Source organism: Saccopteryx leptura, chromosome 2 (assembly GCF_036850995.1).
Source record: "Saccopteryx leptura isolate mSacLep1 chromosome 2, mSacLep1_pri_phased_curated, whole genome shotgun sequence".
Lineage (NCBI taxonomy): Eukaryota > Metazoa > Chordata > Mammalia > Chiroptera > Emballonuridae > Saccopteryx > Saccopteryx leptura.
Genome location: NC_089504.1, coordinates 334,014,678 through 334,030,849, shown reverse-complemented (window position 1 = coordinate 334,030,849; position 16,172 = coordinate 334,014,678). Strand labels below are relative to the sequence as shown.

Sequence of the window (16,172 nt, the reverse complement as noted above, 5' to 3'; positions counted from 1 at the left end):
TGCTATAATCTTTATTTTACAGATGAGGAAATTGAAGCACAAGTTTTTAAGTGATTTGTCCAAGGCCACATAACCAGTAATGGGCAAGGGTGATGGGCAAGCTCAGGCTGTCTAGTTCATAAGCAGTGCGTTCTGTTTCTCTAGAACACATGCACACACACGCACCACACACACACACATACTCCTAGTCCTTGCCTATCAGGACCCTGCCCTGGAAGCAGGACATGACCTGGGCTTTGTAGTTCAGTGAATTGCCTCTCCTGGACTTCGCAATGCTCTTTCCTGCTGGTCTCTGACACTGCCCAAGGCTGCCCAAGCTTACCTGATGGCAAACTCTCTTGTGACAATCACACAGCCTGCCAGCCCTAACCTAAGCTCCACCTTGATCTGGATACCATTGCTTTAACTCTTCAGCTACACTTTGGTGCTTCCTGTGCTTAGGGACTGGTTAGCTTCTTGAGTGTGAGCCCTCTGTCAATGACACCAGAGAGAGGCTTGTAGCATGGACTGGGACTACCTACCACCAGTCCTGAGCCAGGAACCCACATGGGAGAAAAGGAATGGCTGTAAGAGAGCATCATTCTTACTTCTAGACTAGGAACTCTCTACATGAAGATGGAAGGGTTACAAACCTTGCCTTCAAACCAGGAAGGGACTTCAAATCATTTACTCCAACTTCCTAATTTTACAGATGAAGAAACTGAGGGTTAGCGTGGCAAAGTGGTTTCCCTAAGATACCCAGCTGATTCACAGCAGCTCTGCAAATCAAGGCTCCAGTCCTCTCTCCACATCAGGTGGTAAAAGCACATAATTGTTATTGAGCAGCTACTTCTAGTACCAAGTGAGGGCAGGTATTTGGTCTGGCTTTCCTCAGAACATAGTCTTTCTTTTATTATTATTATTATTTTTTTATTCATTTTAGAAAGGAGAGAGAGAGGAAGAGAGAGAGAGAAGGGGGGAGGAGCAGGAAGCATCAACTCCCATATGTGCCTTGACCAGGCAAGCCCAGGGTTTCGAACCGGCAACCTCAGCATTTCCAGGTTGACGCTTTATCCACTGCGCCACCACAGGTCAGGCCAACATAGTCTTTCTTATGAGAGATGTTGACAGGGGGCAATAACTGACTTCTCTCATTCTATTCAGTGACAGTGCCAAAGCCTTAGGGCAGTGATTCCCAAGGCATTGTGTTCACCCCACAGGTGGATAGTACATGAGATGATTCCAGGTGGTACCCACTTTTTAAAGAGTAATATATGTATGTTAATGTGTACTAGGGAAGTATATAACTAGACACTGATCTATTAATGCTAATTATGCTCGTGTATGACTGCTTAGGAAGGGGCTCAGTAACTAAAAATACATTCAGTAAATAATTGCATGAGTGATTTGTTAATGAGGAAAAAACACACTACAAGGATAACAGAAGTTTGGAAAATGCTGTTGTGAAGACCAACAATTTGGGAGGAAAGTTTTAATGAGTGACTTGCTTATAATAAGAAGATGTACCCTAAGCCTCATTAATTACCAAAGAAATACAAAATGAAACTATACAGTTTTTCACCTTTCATATTGGTAAAGATTGTGAAGTTTGTTCTCACATTGGCAGTACGTATACTAAATTTAGAATGACACAAAAATGATTGTCATGATCTCTGCACAGATGATATGCAAATAAATGACAAATCCCAAAAGACTGTTTGTTGTATGAGTAATCAAATTAGTATTATTGAGAAGAGGGGCTTTTTTTTTTTTTTTTGTATTTTTCTGAAGCTGGAAACAGAGAGGCAGTCAGACAGACTCCTGCATGTGCCCGACCGGGATCCACCCAGCACGCCCACCAGGGGGCGATGCTCTGCCCATCCGGGGCGTCGCTCTGTCCTGACCAGAGCCACTCTAGCGCCTGAGGCAGAGGCCATGAAGCCATCCCCAGCGCCCGGGCCATCTTTTGCTCCAATGGATCCTTGGCTGCGGGAGGGGAAGAGAGAGACAGAGAGGAAGGAGAGGGGGAGGGGTGGAGAAGCAGATGGGCGCTTCTCCTGTGTGCTCTGGCTGGGAATTGAACCCGGGACTTCCGCACGCCAGGCCGACGCTCTACCACTGAGCCAACCGGCCACGGCGAGGGGCACTTTTTTAAAAAAGATTTTATTTATTCATTTTAGAGAGGAGAGAGAAGAGGAAGGAGCAGGAAGCATCAACTCCCATATGTGCCTTGACAAGGCAAGCCCGGGGTTTTGAATCAGCAACCTCAGCATTCCAGGTTGATGCTTTATCTACTGCACCACCACACATCAGGCAAGGGGCTCTTTTTTGTTTTCTTATTTATTTATTTGTTTATTTACAGAGACAGAGAGAGAGAGAGAGAGAGTCAGAGAGAGGGATAGACAGGGACAGACAGACAGGAATGGAGAGATGAGAAGCATCAATCATTAGTTTTTTGTTGCGCATTGCAACACCTTAGTTGTTCATTGATTGCTTTCTCATATGTGCCTTGACCGCAGGCCTTCAGCAGACCGAGTAATCCCTTGCTCAAGCCCGCAACCTTGGGCTCAAGCTGGGTGAGCTTTTGCTCAAACCAGATGAGCCCTCGCTCAAGCTGGCAACCTTGGGGCCTCGAACCTGGGTTCTCTGCATCCCAGTCTGACGCTCTATCCACTGCGCCACCAGCCAGTCAGGCAAGGGGCTCTTTTTTGAAGAGAGAAAGGAGGAAGTGAGATATATGAGATTTAGTTAAAATCTTGTCAAAATATTAAATATATATTTAAACTGTGTCGTAAATAGTATATATATATATATTTTTTTCTAGCTTTAGCCACTGAAAAAGCATATAAGCAATGATCAACTCAATAGAAATAAATGCCTCGAATATCCTGATTAAGGTCTCCCAATGCCATTTCCCACTAGAAAGAACTGGGTCTCTTTGGAGAAATGTCTGATTTTATTTCTGGGATAGAAAATACACAAGATAAGCTTTGAATATCTTGCCAAACAAGAAAGCAGCAAAAGTATCAAAGACCACTAGATGGATGTCAAAGGCTTTGAAAGGCAATTTGATGAGGCACCCAATGGCCAAAGATGGGACAGTGTGAACATCAACAAAGATTATAACTACAGCCTGACCTGGGGTGGCGCAATGGGTAAAGTGTCAACCTGGAACACTGAGGTCGCCAGTTCAAAACCCCCAGGCTTGCTTGGTCAAGGCACATAGGGAGTTGATGCTTTCTGCTCCTCCCCCTTTCTCTCTCTCTCTCTCTCTCTCTCTCTCCCCCCTCTCTAAAATGAATAAATAAAATCTAAAAAAAAGAAAAAAAAGATTATAACTACAATGGGAAAAGGGCATAAATATATTTAAATCCCTGAATTTATCATTACAGTAAAAACAATTCAAAACAAAAGAAGACCTCATTGGTTTTCTTTCAAGGGCACTAGTAAACCGACTCATTATTTTTAAAAATTGGAAATAAGAGAATCATACAGCTATCATGTATTTCCTCTATCAACTGCACCATTGAGCAGTGGTGGGATTCAAATAATTTAACAACTGGCTCTCTGCTCTAATGACCGTTTTAAATATAAAAAAGATATACTGAAAGGTAGTTTATTATTTGATGCATTTAATATTTAAAGAAGAATAATAAAAGAGGTACACAAAACTAGATTTTCATAAGAAAGAGTTTTAAAATATTAATGAAAAAATATTAAATAATATCTGACAAAAAGCAATGAAACTGTTATTTAAGATATTTCCAATGACAGTTTGTCACCCTCTGGTTGTTTGGCACTTTTTCTCTTTACATTATACATTTGTTTACAAAAGTAACAGATGCCAGGGAATGAAAATGTAGTATTTCATCAGAGAAATAATGAGTTTTATGAAATGAATGAATAAATATTACAAGCATAGTTCCATCGAATTTTTTTCACCTATGGACCGAATGAGCATTACTGCAGGCGCTTAGAATATGCTGTTGTGCAGATGAACATAAAAAAAGAGTAAGGAAGGAGCCGAGAGGTTCAGAACGCGCTCAGTCGCTGGGTGGGTTGGGGAGTTCGGCGCTCCCTTAATTGGAGCGGCAGTGGCCGGGCTGGGCGCCCAGAGTGGGAAGTGACGGCGGGGCTGGAAAATGCCAGTCCCTTCCTGTGGGGATAAGAGGGAGAGGAACCATCATGATGAGATGGAGGTGGACTACGCGGAAAACGAGGGGAGCAGCTCGGAGGAGAGGACACGGAGAGCGGGAGGGGCACAAAGAAAACCAGTGAGAAGGTGACGGAAGACACTTGGACTTTGGGTGATGGGAATGCAGCATAATCAAGTGTCAAAATAACCTAGAGATGTTTTCTCTGAACATATGGACTCTGATTTATTAATGTCACCCCCTTAAAATTAATTTAAAAAAGAGTAAGGAATATATATAAATTTGTGATTTCCACATTGGGCAGCTGCCCAGGTGCTCACTTTAGAGAGAACGAGAGAACCCTGGTTACAAGTGCCATTTTAACAACCAGTTCGCAGAACTCAACAAAAAATTAGGTATTGGTTCTGCTGAACCGGTGTGAACCGGCTGAATCCCACCACTGCCTCTGAGTAACCAAATAATCAATGATGAGAAGCTTCTCTTTACAGACATTTTCCAGCTACTAAATGAAGAAGGAATGATGGCATAACACCATTTGCAGTCATCACAATGGCTGCTAATATCACAAGTAGAGACATAGCTAGGCCTGATGGCAAAACGTGCCTTCTGAGGGAAGAACAGAACTCCACCTGGAAAGCAGTCTTACCTCCTTTCCAACACAAATCTGATCAAGACTTGAGATCTAACTACCAATTCACGGGAAGGACATTACCACAAGGTTATGATCAACAAAATAGAAACTGTGGGAGACTTCCCAGGAAAAACCACCTAATTTATTTAATAAATAAGTGATGACAAATGAAGGTGGATGGGGGTGGGGCAAGAGATATGGAAGCTTTGCACCCTTCCCCCATACCTTGTGCTATGCATCTCTTTCATCTGGCTGTGCTAGTTGTAAAGCTGGGGGAAGGGAACAAAATACTTACAGTTGCAGACACTGTCTAGGTAGAAATTCCCTTCAATGTGAATGTTACATAACTGACCCATGAAGTGAAAAGGGATCGGATAGTTCATTATTAGTGGATAGAATCACAACTGACCCCAATTAGCCAAAGCAATCTTGAGAAAGAAGAACAAAGCTGGGAGCATCCTTCCTGATCTGAAGCTATATTATAAAGCCATAGTAATTAAAGCAGTATGGCACTGGCATTAAAATAGACACATAGACCAATAGAATTGAGAGTCCAGAAATAAACCCTTGCAAATAGCTCAACTAATATTTGACAAGGGAGTCAAGAATACTCAGTAAGGAAAGGATAGTCTTTTCAACAAGTGGTGTTAGAAAAATTGGGTCATCTCGCCCTGACCGGTTGGCTCAGCGGTAGAGCGTCGGCCTAGCGTGCGGAGGACCCGGGTTCGATTCCCGGCCAGGGCACACAGGAGAAGCGCCCATTTGCTTCTCCACCCCTCCGCCGCGCTTTCCTCTCTGTCTCTCTCTTCCCCTTCCGCAGCCAAGGCTCCATTGGAGCAAAGATGGCCCGGGCGCTGGGGATGGCTCTGTGGCCTCTGCCTCAGGCGCTAGAGTGGCTCTGGTCGCAACATGGCGACGCCCAGGATGGGCAGAGCATTGCCCCCTGGTGGGCAGAGCGTCGCCCCATGGTGGGCGTGCCGGGTGGAGCCCGGTCGGGCGCATGCGGGAGTCTGTCTGACTGTCTCTCCCTGTTTCCAGCTTCAGAAAAATTAAAAAAAAAAAAAATTAAAAAAAAAAAAAATTGGGTCATCTCGTGCATAAGAATGAGATTAGACCCCTATCTTATACTACTCAAAAAAGTTAAATGGTCAAAAGGTACAAAAGAACTTAAAGATGACTTAAAACCATAAAACTCCTAGAAGAACATGAAGGGATAAAATTCCTTAACACTGGACTTGGCAACAGTTTTTTGGATATGATGCCAAAAGCACAAGCAACAAAAGCAAATATAAATAAGTGGGAATGCATCAAACCAAAAAGCTTCTGCACAGGAAAGAAAAATTTAAAGGCAACCTACAGAACGGGAGAAAATATTTGCAAACCACATACCTGATTAGGGGTTAATATCTAAAATATATAAGCACCTCATACAACTCAATAGAAAATACTGTAATAATAATAATAATCTTATTTTTTAAATGGGTAAATGACCCGAATGAATGTTTTCCAAAGAAGATATTGAAATGCCAATAGGTACCTAAAAAGATGCTCAACATTACTAAGCATCAGAGAAGTATAAATCAAAACCACAGTGAGATATAACCACATACCTGTTAGAATGTGTACGATCAAAAAGACAAGAGATTTCCTGACCTATGGTGGCGCAGTGGATAAAGCATTCACCTGGAATTCTGAGGTAGCCAGTTGGAAACCCCAAGCTGGACCAGTCAAGGCACATAAGAAAGCAACTACTATGATTTGATGCTTACAGCTCCTCCCCCTCCCTTTTCTCTCTCTTTCCTCTCTCTAAAATTAAAACATAAAATCTTAAAAAAAAAAAAAAAGATAAGAGACAGGTATTGGTAAGGGCATAGAAAAAAAGAATAACTTTTACACTATTGTTAGGAATACAAATTGGTGTAGCCACTACGGAAAATAGTATGAATGCTCCCCCCAAAATTAAAATTAGAATTCGCATATGATTCAGTAATCCCACTTCTGGATATTTATCCAAAGGAAATGAAAGCACTGTCTTGGAGAGATATTCGTACCCCCATGTGCATTGCTGCACTATTCACAACAGCCACGATACTGAAGCAGCCTGTGTCCACCTACAGGTGAATGGGAAGAAAAGATGGAGATTTTTTGGAAATATTATTTGTATATGTAGACTATTATTTATATATGTGGAATTTTACTAAGCCATGAGAAAGGAGGAAATTCTACCATTTGCCATGGACATTGAAGGTATTGTGCTAAGTGAAATAAGTCAGACCAAGAAAGGCAAATACTGTATGATCTCATTTATATGTGAAATCTAAAAAAGCCAAACACATTGAAACAGAATAGAATGATAATTTCCAGGGCTGGGGAAAAGGAGAAATGGAAAAATGTTGGTCAAAGGGTACAAATTTCCAGTGTGATGGGTGTGTTAAAAAACCCTATTGTGTAGCCTGACCTGTGGTGGTGCAGTGGGATAAAGCGTCAACCTGGAACACTGAGGTTGCCAGTTCGAAACCTTGGGCTTGCCTGGTCAAGGCACATATGGGAGTTGATGCTTCCTGCTCCTCCCCCTTCTCTCGCTCTCTCCCCTCTCTCTAAAAATCAATAAATAAAATATTAAAAAAAAAACACCCCTATTGTGGACCTTGGCCAGTTGGCTCAGTGGTAGAGCATCGGCCTGGCGTGCAGGGTTCGATTCCCGGCCAGGGCACACAGGAGAAGCACCCATTTGCTTCTCCACCCCTCCCCCTCTCCTTCCTCTCTGTCTCTCTCTTCCCCTCCCGCAGCTGAGGCTCCATTGGAGCAAAGTTGGCCTGGGCACTGAGGATGGCTCCATGGCCTCTGCCTCAGGCGCTAGAATAGCTCTGGTCGCAACAGAGCAATGCCCCAAATGGGCAGAGCATCGCCCCCTGGTGGGCAGGCCGGGTGGATCCTGGTCGGGCGCATGTGGGAGTCTGTCTGACTGCCTTCCCGTTTCCAACTTCAGAAAAATACAAAAAAACCCCCCCCCCCCAAAAAAACCCTATTGTGGTAATCATTTCACAATATATACACATATTAAATTATCATGTTGTATGATTTAAATTTATACAATATTATATGTCAATTATATCTCAATAAATCTTAAGGGGAAAAGAGAATGAAGTTGGACTCCTCTCTCATACCATGTACAAAAATTAACTCAAAATCAAGTACCTTACTATAAGGGCTAAAACTATAAAACTCTTAGAAGACGGCCCTGGTCATTAGGTACAGTGGTAGAGGATCCACCTGGCATGTGAATGTCCTAGGTTCGATTCCGGTCAGGGCACATATGAGAAGCGACCATCTGCTTCTCTACCCTTCCCCCTCTTCTTTCTTTCTCTCTCTCTCTCTTCCTCTCCTGCAGCCATGGCTCAATTGGTTTGAGCACATTGGCCCCAGCATTGAGGATGGCTCCGTTCACACATTCAGCACTCATAGTTGTAGGTCCCACCACTGCCCAGTCCTTTCCAGGTTACTCTCCTCCTTCTGTCTGCATTGTTTCCATTCTCCTCCCTGGTCCAGACTCCCAGCCCTTTCATACGCATCTCTGACAACCCTGAAGAAAGCAAGGGAGAAAACCGTTCACACTGAAGTGTGAATGACTGATAGCCAAATTTTAAATTTCCATACAGGCTGCTTGTGTGTCCAAAGGAATTTTTCCCCCCACTGATTTGAGAGAGAGGAAGGGAGAGAGAGAGAGAAGCATCAACTCATTGTTCCACTTAGTTGTGCACCTATTGATTGCTTCTCATACACACCCTGACCCAGGCTCAAAACTGCGACCTTGGTACTCCGGGATGACACTCTATCCATTGTATCACCAGCCATAGCTCCAAAGGAGTTTTTTAAAAAGCAGAGCTCCTGGCAGCATAACCTCAGAGGTATCTTCCCACTCTTCCTTTGGGTAAGGGTGGTCCTGCTTTAAGACAGCATGAAGTGCCTGACTAGGCGATGGCACAGTGGATAAAGCACTGGCCTTTGATGCTGAGAACCCACGTTTGAAACTCTGAGGTCACCGACTTAAGTGCAGGGTTGCCAGCTTGAGCCTGGGATCATAGACATGATCCCATGGTCGCTGGCTTGAGCCCAGAAATTGCTGGCTTGAGTCCAAGGTCGCTGGCTTCAGCAAGGGGTCACTCACTTTGCTGTAGACCCCCAGTCAAAGTGCATGTGAGAAAGCAATCAATGAACAACTAAGGTGCCGCAACAAAGAATTGATGCTTCTCATCTGTCTCCCTTTCTGTCTGTCTGTCTCTCCCCCCCCCCCCAAAAAAAAGGATAGTATAAAGTTAAGGACTAAAGAGTCCAGGTGGAATACTAATCATTCACTCATTCACACAATCAACAGACATGATTAGACACTGACTATTTGGCACTGTGTTAGAGGGTGTGGCAGTTGAAGGAATAAAAGATGCTAGTGGACCAGAACCAGAATTTCCTCAAAGGGCCGTGGAATCACATACAATATGGAATGAGCAGTGCTGGAACCAAGGCAAAAAAAATCCCTCTGTAGATAATAAGCATGCCAATCTGGACCTGGGAAAGAGAAGTCCTCAAAGACAGTCATAGATGAGCTGGGCTTTGACAGCAAAAAAAAAAAAAAAAAAAAAGGGATCTCACCAGGTCAAGTAGGAAACAGCGTGGCCAAGAGAGAGCAAGGAGTAATAGGGGAATGGTGAAGCACTTGTGTGACTCTGTCAGGGTGTAGAGAGACTGGAGGGTGTATCTAGGTGAGGGAGCCAGAGGGGGGAAGCAGGAACTGACACAAGGACCTGGTGCATGTATTTTAGTTGGGAGCTTATGCCAGGAAACAGGAGTGAGGCAGACAGAGAAGGGAAAGCCAACAAAGAGCTCATTCTGGATTGGTCACCACTATGAACAACTGGGCTCATTCCTGTTGGAGACCGCTGAACAGCCGTGCAGAATACGGCTTAGAAATGCCTTCCAAAGACAGGTGTCTGAGGTACTTATTAACCAACTACTGACCCCACTGGCCATGGAATGCCCCTGGGAATAACTTCCCCCATAGAAGCTTCCATCTGGAATACCTTTGACTCTGAGAAAAACCCTATGGCAGGAAAGTCAAGAGTAGTAGGGGTGGGGGCTTGAAGCGAGACCCTAACAGCCTGTGGAAACTGTACACTGAAGCTGCAGGAAAAATCCGAGATAGACCAAAGGGAGGTGGCATGGGACACAGAAGGCATCTGCTCAAAGGGTGACTCAGATTAGGGGGCTAAATGGGTTCAGCAAGCAGAAGAAATTCAGGAAATGGCTTGGAAAAGTGGGCTCGAGTCAGGGGAAGGATATGCCAGGTTACAAGGTTTAAACTTTATTTGCCAGGTCCTGGCACCTACTCGGTGCTCAACAAATGTTTATTGAATAAATGAATGCTAATGACAGATGCACCTGGGCCAAATCCTTGCAAAGCTACTGGACTTTAGAATCCAGCAGATAGGCTGTGTGACCTTTAACCTCTTTGATCTGCCATTTCTCTCTCCCTCTGAAGTGGCAACAATATCGTCTTTACAGGGTTGTTGTGAGGAATTAGATGAGTTCAAAGATATATGGCAACTAGAAGTGTAGACTCAATAAATGTCAGCCATTCTACCCCTGCCCCCATGATGACCCAAAGCCAAGTAATAAAGCTGAACTATCCACCAGCTAGAGACAATGAAGATTGCTCCTGGGATCTATAAACAGAAGATAAATGCTGGCATTTCCAGCTATATTGGTCCTTGTGGAAAAAATTAGTGGTATTGGTAACAACTTCCATGTACCAAAAGGGAATCATACTGCTGCTTTAATTAAAAGACAGTTGAAACTATCCTCCCTACAAATTCAGAAATTTATTCTTACAGAAAGTGTTTTTTTTGTTGTTGTGGTGGTGCATTTAAATATACATATTGAAACATCTTGCAATCAATATACTATTGACTGGGGTCATCCATCCCTGCTGTGCTACCTGTCTCATTCTGAAATCCTAACAGAGGCCAAGATACTGTGGACTTCACTTGATAAAATACTCCTGCATTGGTTGCTTTAGGCATTGGGAGCTTCTTGGTGCTTCCCACTGGACAAAGGAGATTGTGGTAGCCTCGAGGGAGGTGGGGACAGTCTCTTCAAATATGAAACTAACTGGGAGAGAATGCTTGAGGAGCTAGGTAAAGAATTGCTATATCACACAAACTGGGGAATCCTCAGTTAACATATTTTAAATTATATCCACTTCCCCATAGCAGTCTGGTACAAAAACAAACATTGTAATGAATCATGCTAGTGGCACATCGATTTTTTTTTTTTTTTTAAGGAAGGATGGGTATTGGGAAACTAGTAAACACAGACTTAGTTAAGGGAGGAAATTCCAGAGTTGAGAAGCCACTGTGGGAGGCACATCTGCTCCTGGTCTGGAGTGATTCACAACTGGAGAAGCCAAGTAGGAACCACAACGCAGGTATTCCTTTATCTGTCTGTTGATTCATTCATTCATTAATCTCCATTCAACAATGATCAAACATCTCTGTCACACTCTGCAGGAAGCAGCAGGAATACAAAAGGGGAAGGGAAAAATCTCTGCCCTTGAAGGGTTCTGAAAGTACAAGAAACAAAAGATGCCACTAGTAATTGTAATAAAGTGGAACAAGGGCAAAGGTAAAGACATGCCCAAGATGGTGACACAAAGAAGAAGGGGGGAGGGCAGAAAATGCTTCTCTGAGGTGGGTGGGGATCCTTAAGCTGTGTCTTAAAGGAGGGTTGGAGTCCCCCAGGTAGCAGGGATGTATGCCCATGTGTAGGGACAGGAGTTCCAAGGAAGAGGAAGTCACCCACAAAGAGTGAGACGTCCTTGGGTACAGCATGGAGATGGTATGGCTAAAGCACAAGAGAAAGGCAGAAAAGTGGGTAAAGACCAAATACTTGTATGAGAAGACCTCCTGTGTTGTGCAAAGGAATCTGGACTCCATCTGGTAGGTAATGAGGACCCATTGAAGGGTTCTGAGCAAAAGCATGGTGCTATCTCATTTGTGGTTAAGTATCATCTTCCTGGTATCTTCCCAATACCAAGCCTTGAGGGACGGATTAAAAAGCAATCAGGAGCAGGAAAGTCTGTTCAGGTGGTTCAGTTGACAGGCGACTGGCGGGGGGCTGGTGAGAAAAGGTCTGTGAGTTTAGGTCCAGTCTCCAAGGGGCTTTGAAGACAGGAAGAATTTCCAACTGCCAAGTTACTTTGTCTCTAAGAGCAGTGTTTTTCAACCATTTTCATCACATGGTACACATAAACTAATTACTAAAATTCTGTGGCACACCAATATATATCTATATAGTTGATGGTACACATAAACTAATTACTAAAATTCTGTGGCACACCAATATATATCTATATAGTTGATGGTACACATAAACTAATTACTAAAATTCTGTGGCACACCAATATATATCTATATAGTTGATCTGACAAAAAAAGGTATAGTTTTGATTCATTTATACTAGAAAGCTATTGTGTTAGCTGTGGTCATTTTTTTAATTTGATAACCTAAGGGAAATGACGTTAGTGTCCCTGACTAAATAGTCAGGTATTGCATGTTTTTAAAATTCTTGCAGCACATGGGTTGAAAATAGCAGCTTAGACTATCAATTTCCTCATCCTTAAAATGAAGGAAACATGAATCAGAGATAAGGTCCTCCCTTTCGTCAAGCACGAGACAATTACCAGGACAGCCCTCTGCAGACAGGGTGAGAGACCCTGTAAAAATGTGATGCGTACAGCTGTTGTATCAGAACAGCAAGAAATAGACGTATTGCCTCACACACAATTAAGTAGCCAAATTAAGGAAAGGAGTCTTTAATGCCGGTGACCGCGTGGAGACCTAAGTCGTTTAAATCAATGTGGACCCGAACACAGTTTGGGGCTAGTTTTTAAAGACAAAATTACACACTGATTGAGGAATGGGGAGGAGAGGAAGCATAGCAGTAAGACAAAGCAGTGAAACAAGCTCTCTTACAATGTTTGTCTATAAGGTTAATTCAGGGAGAAACATTCTAGGAACATCTGCAACCTTGCAGAACTATCCAAGGCCACAGCCTGTGAACCCAGCTTCAAGGCCAGGGTAGGGAGTCTTTTTAGAAAAAATAAGTTCTGCTAAAAGTCTCTTTGTTTTAGAGAAAGTAAGTTCTGCCAAAAATTATTCATGCTAAGAGCCTTTCTTTTCCATATTTCACAGCCAGGTGTGGAGGGGAAAGAGGAGCAGGTGTCCCTAGCCACCCCACCCCGAGTGCCAGTCCAGGCGCTTGTCACAAGCTTCTCCTTTCTTTCTCTCACTAGGAGAATTGTCGAGGCCACAAAGAGTAGTGCAAGGTCCTCATAGACACCCAGGTCTAAAGCCCTGCAGTTATGGTTTGATTCAGTCACACGGGAGTACGCCCAGCTTTGAAGTCACTAAGGCACTTGGAGCTTTCTGTCACTCTTGCCTATCTCTTCCCAGAAAATCTCTTTTAGAGCAGAGGAGAGAACGCTTTAAAGTGACTCAAAACAGCAACAATAACCCAAAGTTTGATCCCAGCTTTGGATTAAATAGCTCCGTGATTTTGATCAAGTTAGTTCAAGGCACTCAATAAATCCCGGCGAAGGACAACAGCGCGGTCAGGAGACCGCTCCCTTTGACACCTGCCGCGTCACATCTCCTTTCCTCCACCTTTTCTGCTTGGTCCAAGGCGCCGCCCTGACCCGGGGGCGATTAGGCAGCGGAGAGCCGGGTGGCGGACAATCCAGACTGGGGCTCCAGGCGTTCCCGCCTACTCGGCCCGCACGGTCCCGCGCTCGGGTGCTGGTAGCCCGCACGGCGGCGGGAGCTGCGCAGCCCCACTAGCCAGGAAGCAGTAACGCATCGCAGGGTCGCGGGCGCCTCTGGGTGGACCGCACGGAATGCCCGCCCCGCCCCGGCCCTCTCCCAGCTTCCCGGCCGCCAGTGCAGCCCCTGAGGCGCGTCTGCAGAGACTGGCCCAGCGCCACGAGGCTCCGCCCCCGCCGCGGCTCTCCCGACGCCCGAGCCCGCGGAGCTCCCGGCTGGTGGCGAGGCTGCAGACCGCCGGCTACGCGCGCCCTGCCCCGGGGGGGCCCTGGGCCCCCAGGCGACCGCCTCCGCCGCGGGGGAGACGCTTACGTCAGGGAGTCGAAAACCAGAAGGAAAAAAAAACCCGGCACGAGGGCGGAAGGGGAAAAACTTTATTTTTTCTCCTGTTCTGTTCTGGGGCTGAAGTGAAGGGCAGGCGACTGCGCCAGCGCGGGCTTCCGGAGAGAGCCCCGCGCGACCCCCGCCGGCTGCGCGCGGAGAAGCTGGGCCGCGGAGGTCCGAAGGGGAGCCGGGTATGTGGGACCCTCGGGACTTTGAGCGCCACTGGCAGGCCGAGTTCCCCGGGCAGGAGGCGCCCGTCATGCGGCTGGACTCGGTGCTGGACATGGAGCAGGAGCTGGAGCGCTGCAAACTCAACCTGAAGCGGCTGCAACAGGTGTTGGCAGAGGAGAAGTTTAAAGTCTTCTACCTGCAGTCGGCCCTGGCCGGGGAGAAGAGCGACCTGGGCTGCGGGCGCCTGGAGGGCGGAGACAGCGGCAGCTGGGGGGCTTCGGCGAAGGAGCAGGCTCCGGCCGGGCCCGAGCGGGCACCGCCGCAGCGCCAGGAGGAGGAGGGCGCAGCGGGCGGCGGCGGAGACCTCCGCGGACTCGCGCGCCCGGACCCGGAGGTGGCTGCCAAGGCCGAGAATCCGGCAAAAGTGTGCCTGGACCTGCCCACCTGGCCCGTGGCGGGGCCTGGGGGCACGGTGCGCAGCTTGACCGCAGCCATCCATCATCACTTGCTGCAGCCTCGCATCCTTTTCAAGCCCCGGGAGGACTGTGAGCCCCGCGGCCACGAAGGCACAGTTCCCGGAGCCCCGGGAGAGGAGCCGTCCTCTGGGACTCGTGCGGGGCGGGGCTCAGAGGAGGGCGAGCCGGATGCCTCAGGCGCGGACGATGGGGGCGACAGCAGTGACCACGACTTCGAGATGGTGGATTTGAACGAGAAATTCGTCCTAGGCCACTTGCTCGTGGCCCCCTACCGACTCGGGATCCGCGATGAGGCCGAAAAGCCGGCACGGGCGAGCAGCCCCCATCGCTGGATGCACCTGATCCCCGGGGGCCGGCGGCAGCAGCGCCGGAGCCGTGACCTGGAGCAGCTGGAGTCGGAGGCCAAGGACGGGCGAGCCTCGCCCACGGCCTCGGAAGAGCGCCCCCGGCGCGGGGCCCGAGAGCACCTACCCCCGTGGCGGCGCAATAGGTTCCTGCGTGTGCCGGAGTGGGACTCGCCCAGCCACAGCTCGCCGGAGAGGGGCAGTGACTGCAGCCACAACAGCTCGGACCACGAAGACGGTTCCTCTGCAGGTAGACGCATCCCTCTCTAGATCCCCGCTTCGTTCCCTCCCTGGGGGCGGGGGTATGTGTGTGTGTGCTGCTGGTCACCTCCTACACCCCATCCCAGGCACACCTTGTTGGTCCTGTAGATTCAGGCTCCTAGGAAGGAGGTTGATAAGATTGACCAGTTTACCTTGAAGCCACTTGTGGAACTTAAAAGCAAACAGACAAACCAAAAAAGAAAAAAAAAAAAAAGTGCAAAGTGATTTGGCTTGGGCGAGTTCATGAAAATAAGCATTATGAGGAAGGCAGGGGGTGATGGAATGCTGTGCTTGGCCAGACCATGGGAGGAATCTTATCACTTAGGCCTCAGCCTTTCTGTTCTGACTATTGCAACACCAACCATTCTCACCCCTTCCATCTCACCCTCCACAGTTGGACGACATAGATTCTTCTGTACCACACTGATAGTATCCTCAGCAACAACTATAGTGGCTCCCATTTTCCCCAGATCCCTCGATGTGGAAGTGTAAATCCTCCACTTTTCTGAACTTATCTCTCATCTTCTCCAGCTTGTATCTGTGTTCAGACCAAACTGAAACAGGCTCTCGAACTGGGGAAAGGTACATAATACTCACTGCCTCTGCGTTTGCTGACTGGCTCCCTTCCTAGAAGGCTACACTTGATCTGTCAGCTTCCTGGGAGCCTGTGTGGGAAGGGAAGGGTGTAGACTCACAGTGTCTTCAAGCTGGCCTAGTGCCCAAAGATCATGTCTAGTGCAGTGCCTTCATTTGATAAAGGAGAAAACTGAAGCTCAGAAAGATAAGTGCTTGGTTGGAGTGGGCTGACACCTCCACTTGGACCTCCTTTCATGTGTTGTTTCCCCACACATCTGTCCTCTCTTCTGAGGACAGTACCTGGTCTTAGCCATTTTGCATCCCCTTGTGGTGGTCAGCCTGATGCCTTGCACATAATAAGTGCTCAATAATTATTTCTTGAATAA

The 16,172-nt window shown here is 46.7% G+C and overlaps 1 protein-coding gene across 1 annotated transcript in view; it reads left to right on the top strand.

Annotated features, from left to right (window-relative positions):
- Positions 1-13,841: 13,841 nt before the first annotated feature.
- ABR (ABR activator of RhoGEF and GTPase) overlaps positions 13,842-16,172 on the top strand; it is a 199,776-nt gene continuing 197,445 nt past the window's right edge. Inside the window, exon 1 of the mRNA XM_066363591.1 lies at positions 13,842-15,199. Coding sequence (XP_066219688.1) covers positions 14,152-15,199 — 1,048 coding nt within the window. The 5' untranslated portion in view covers positions 13,842-14,151. The remainder of the gene's footprint in view (positions 15,200-16,172) is intronic.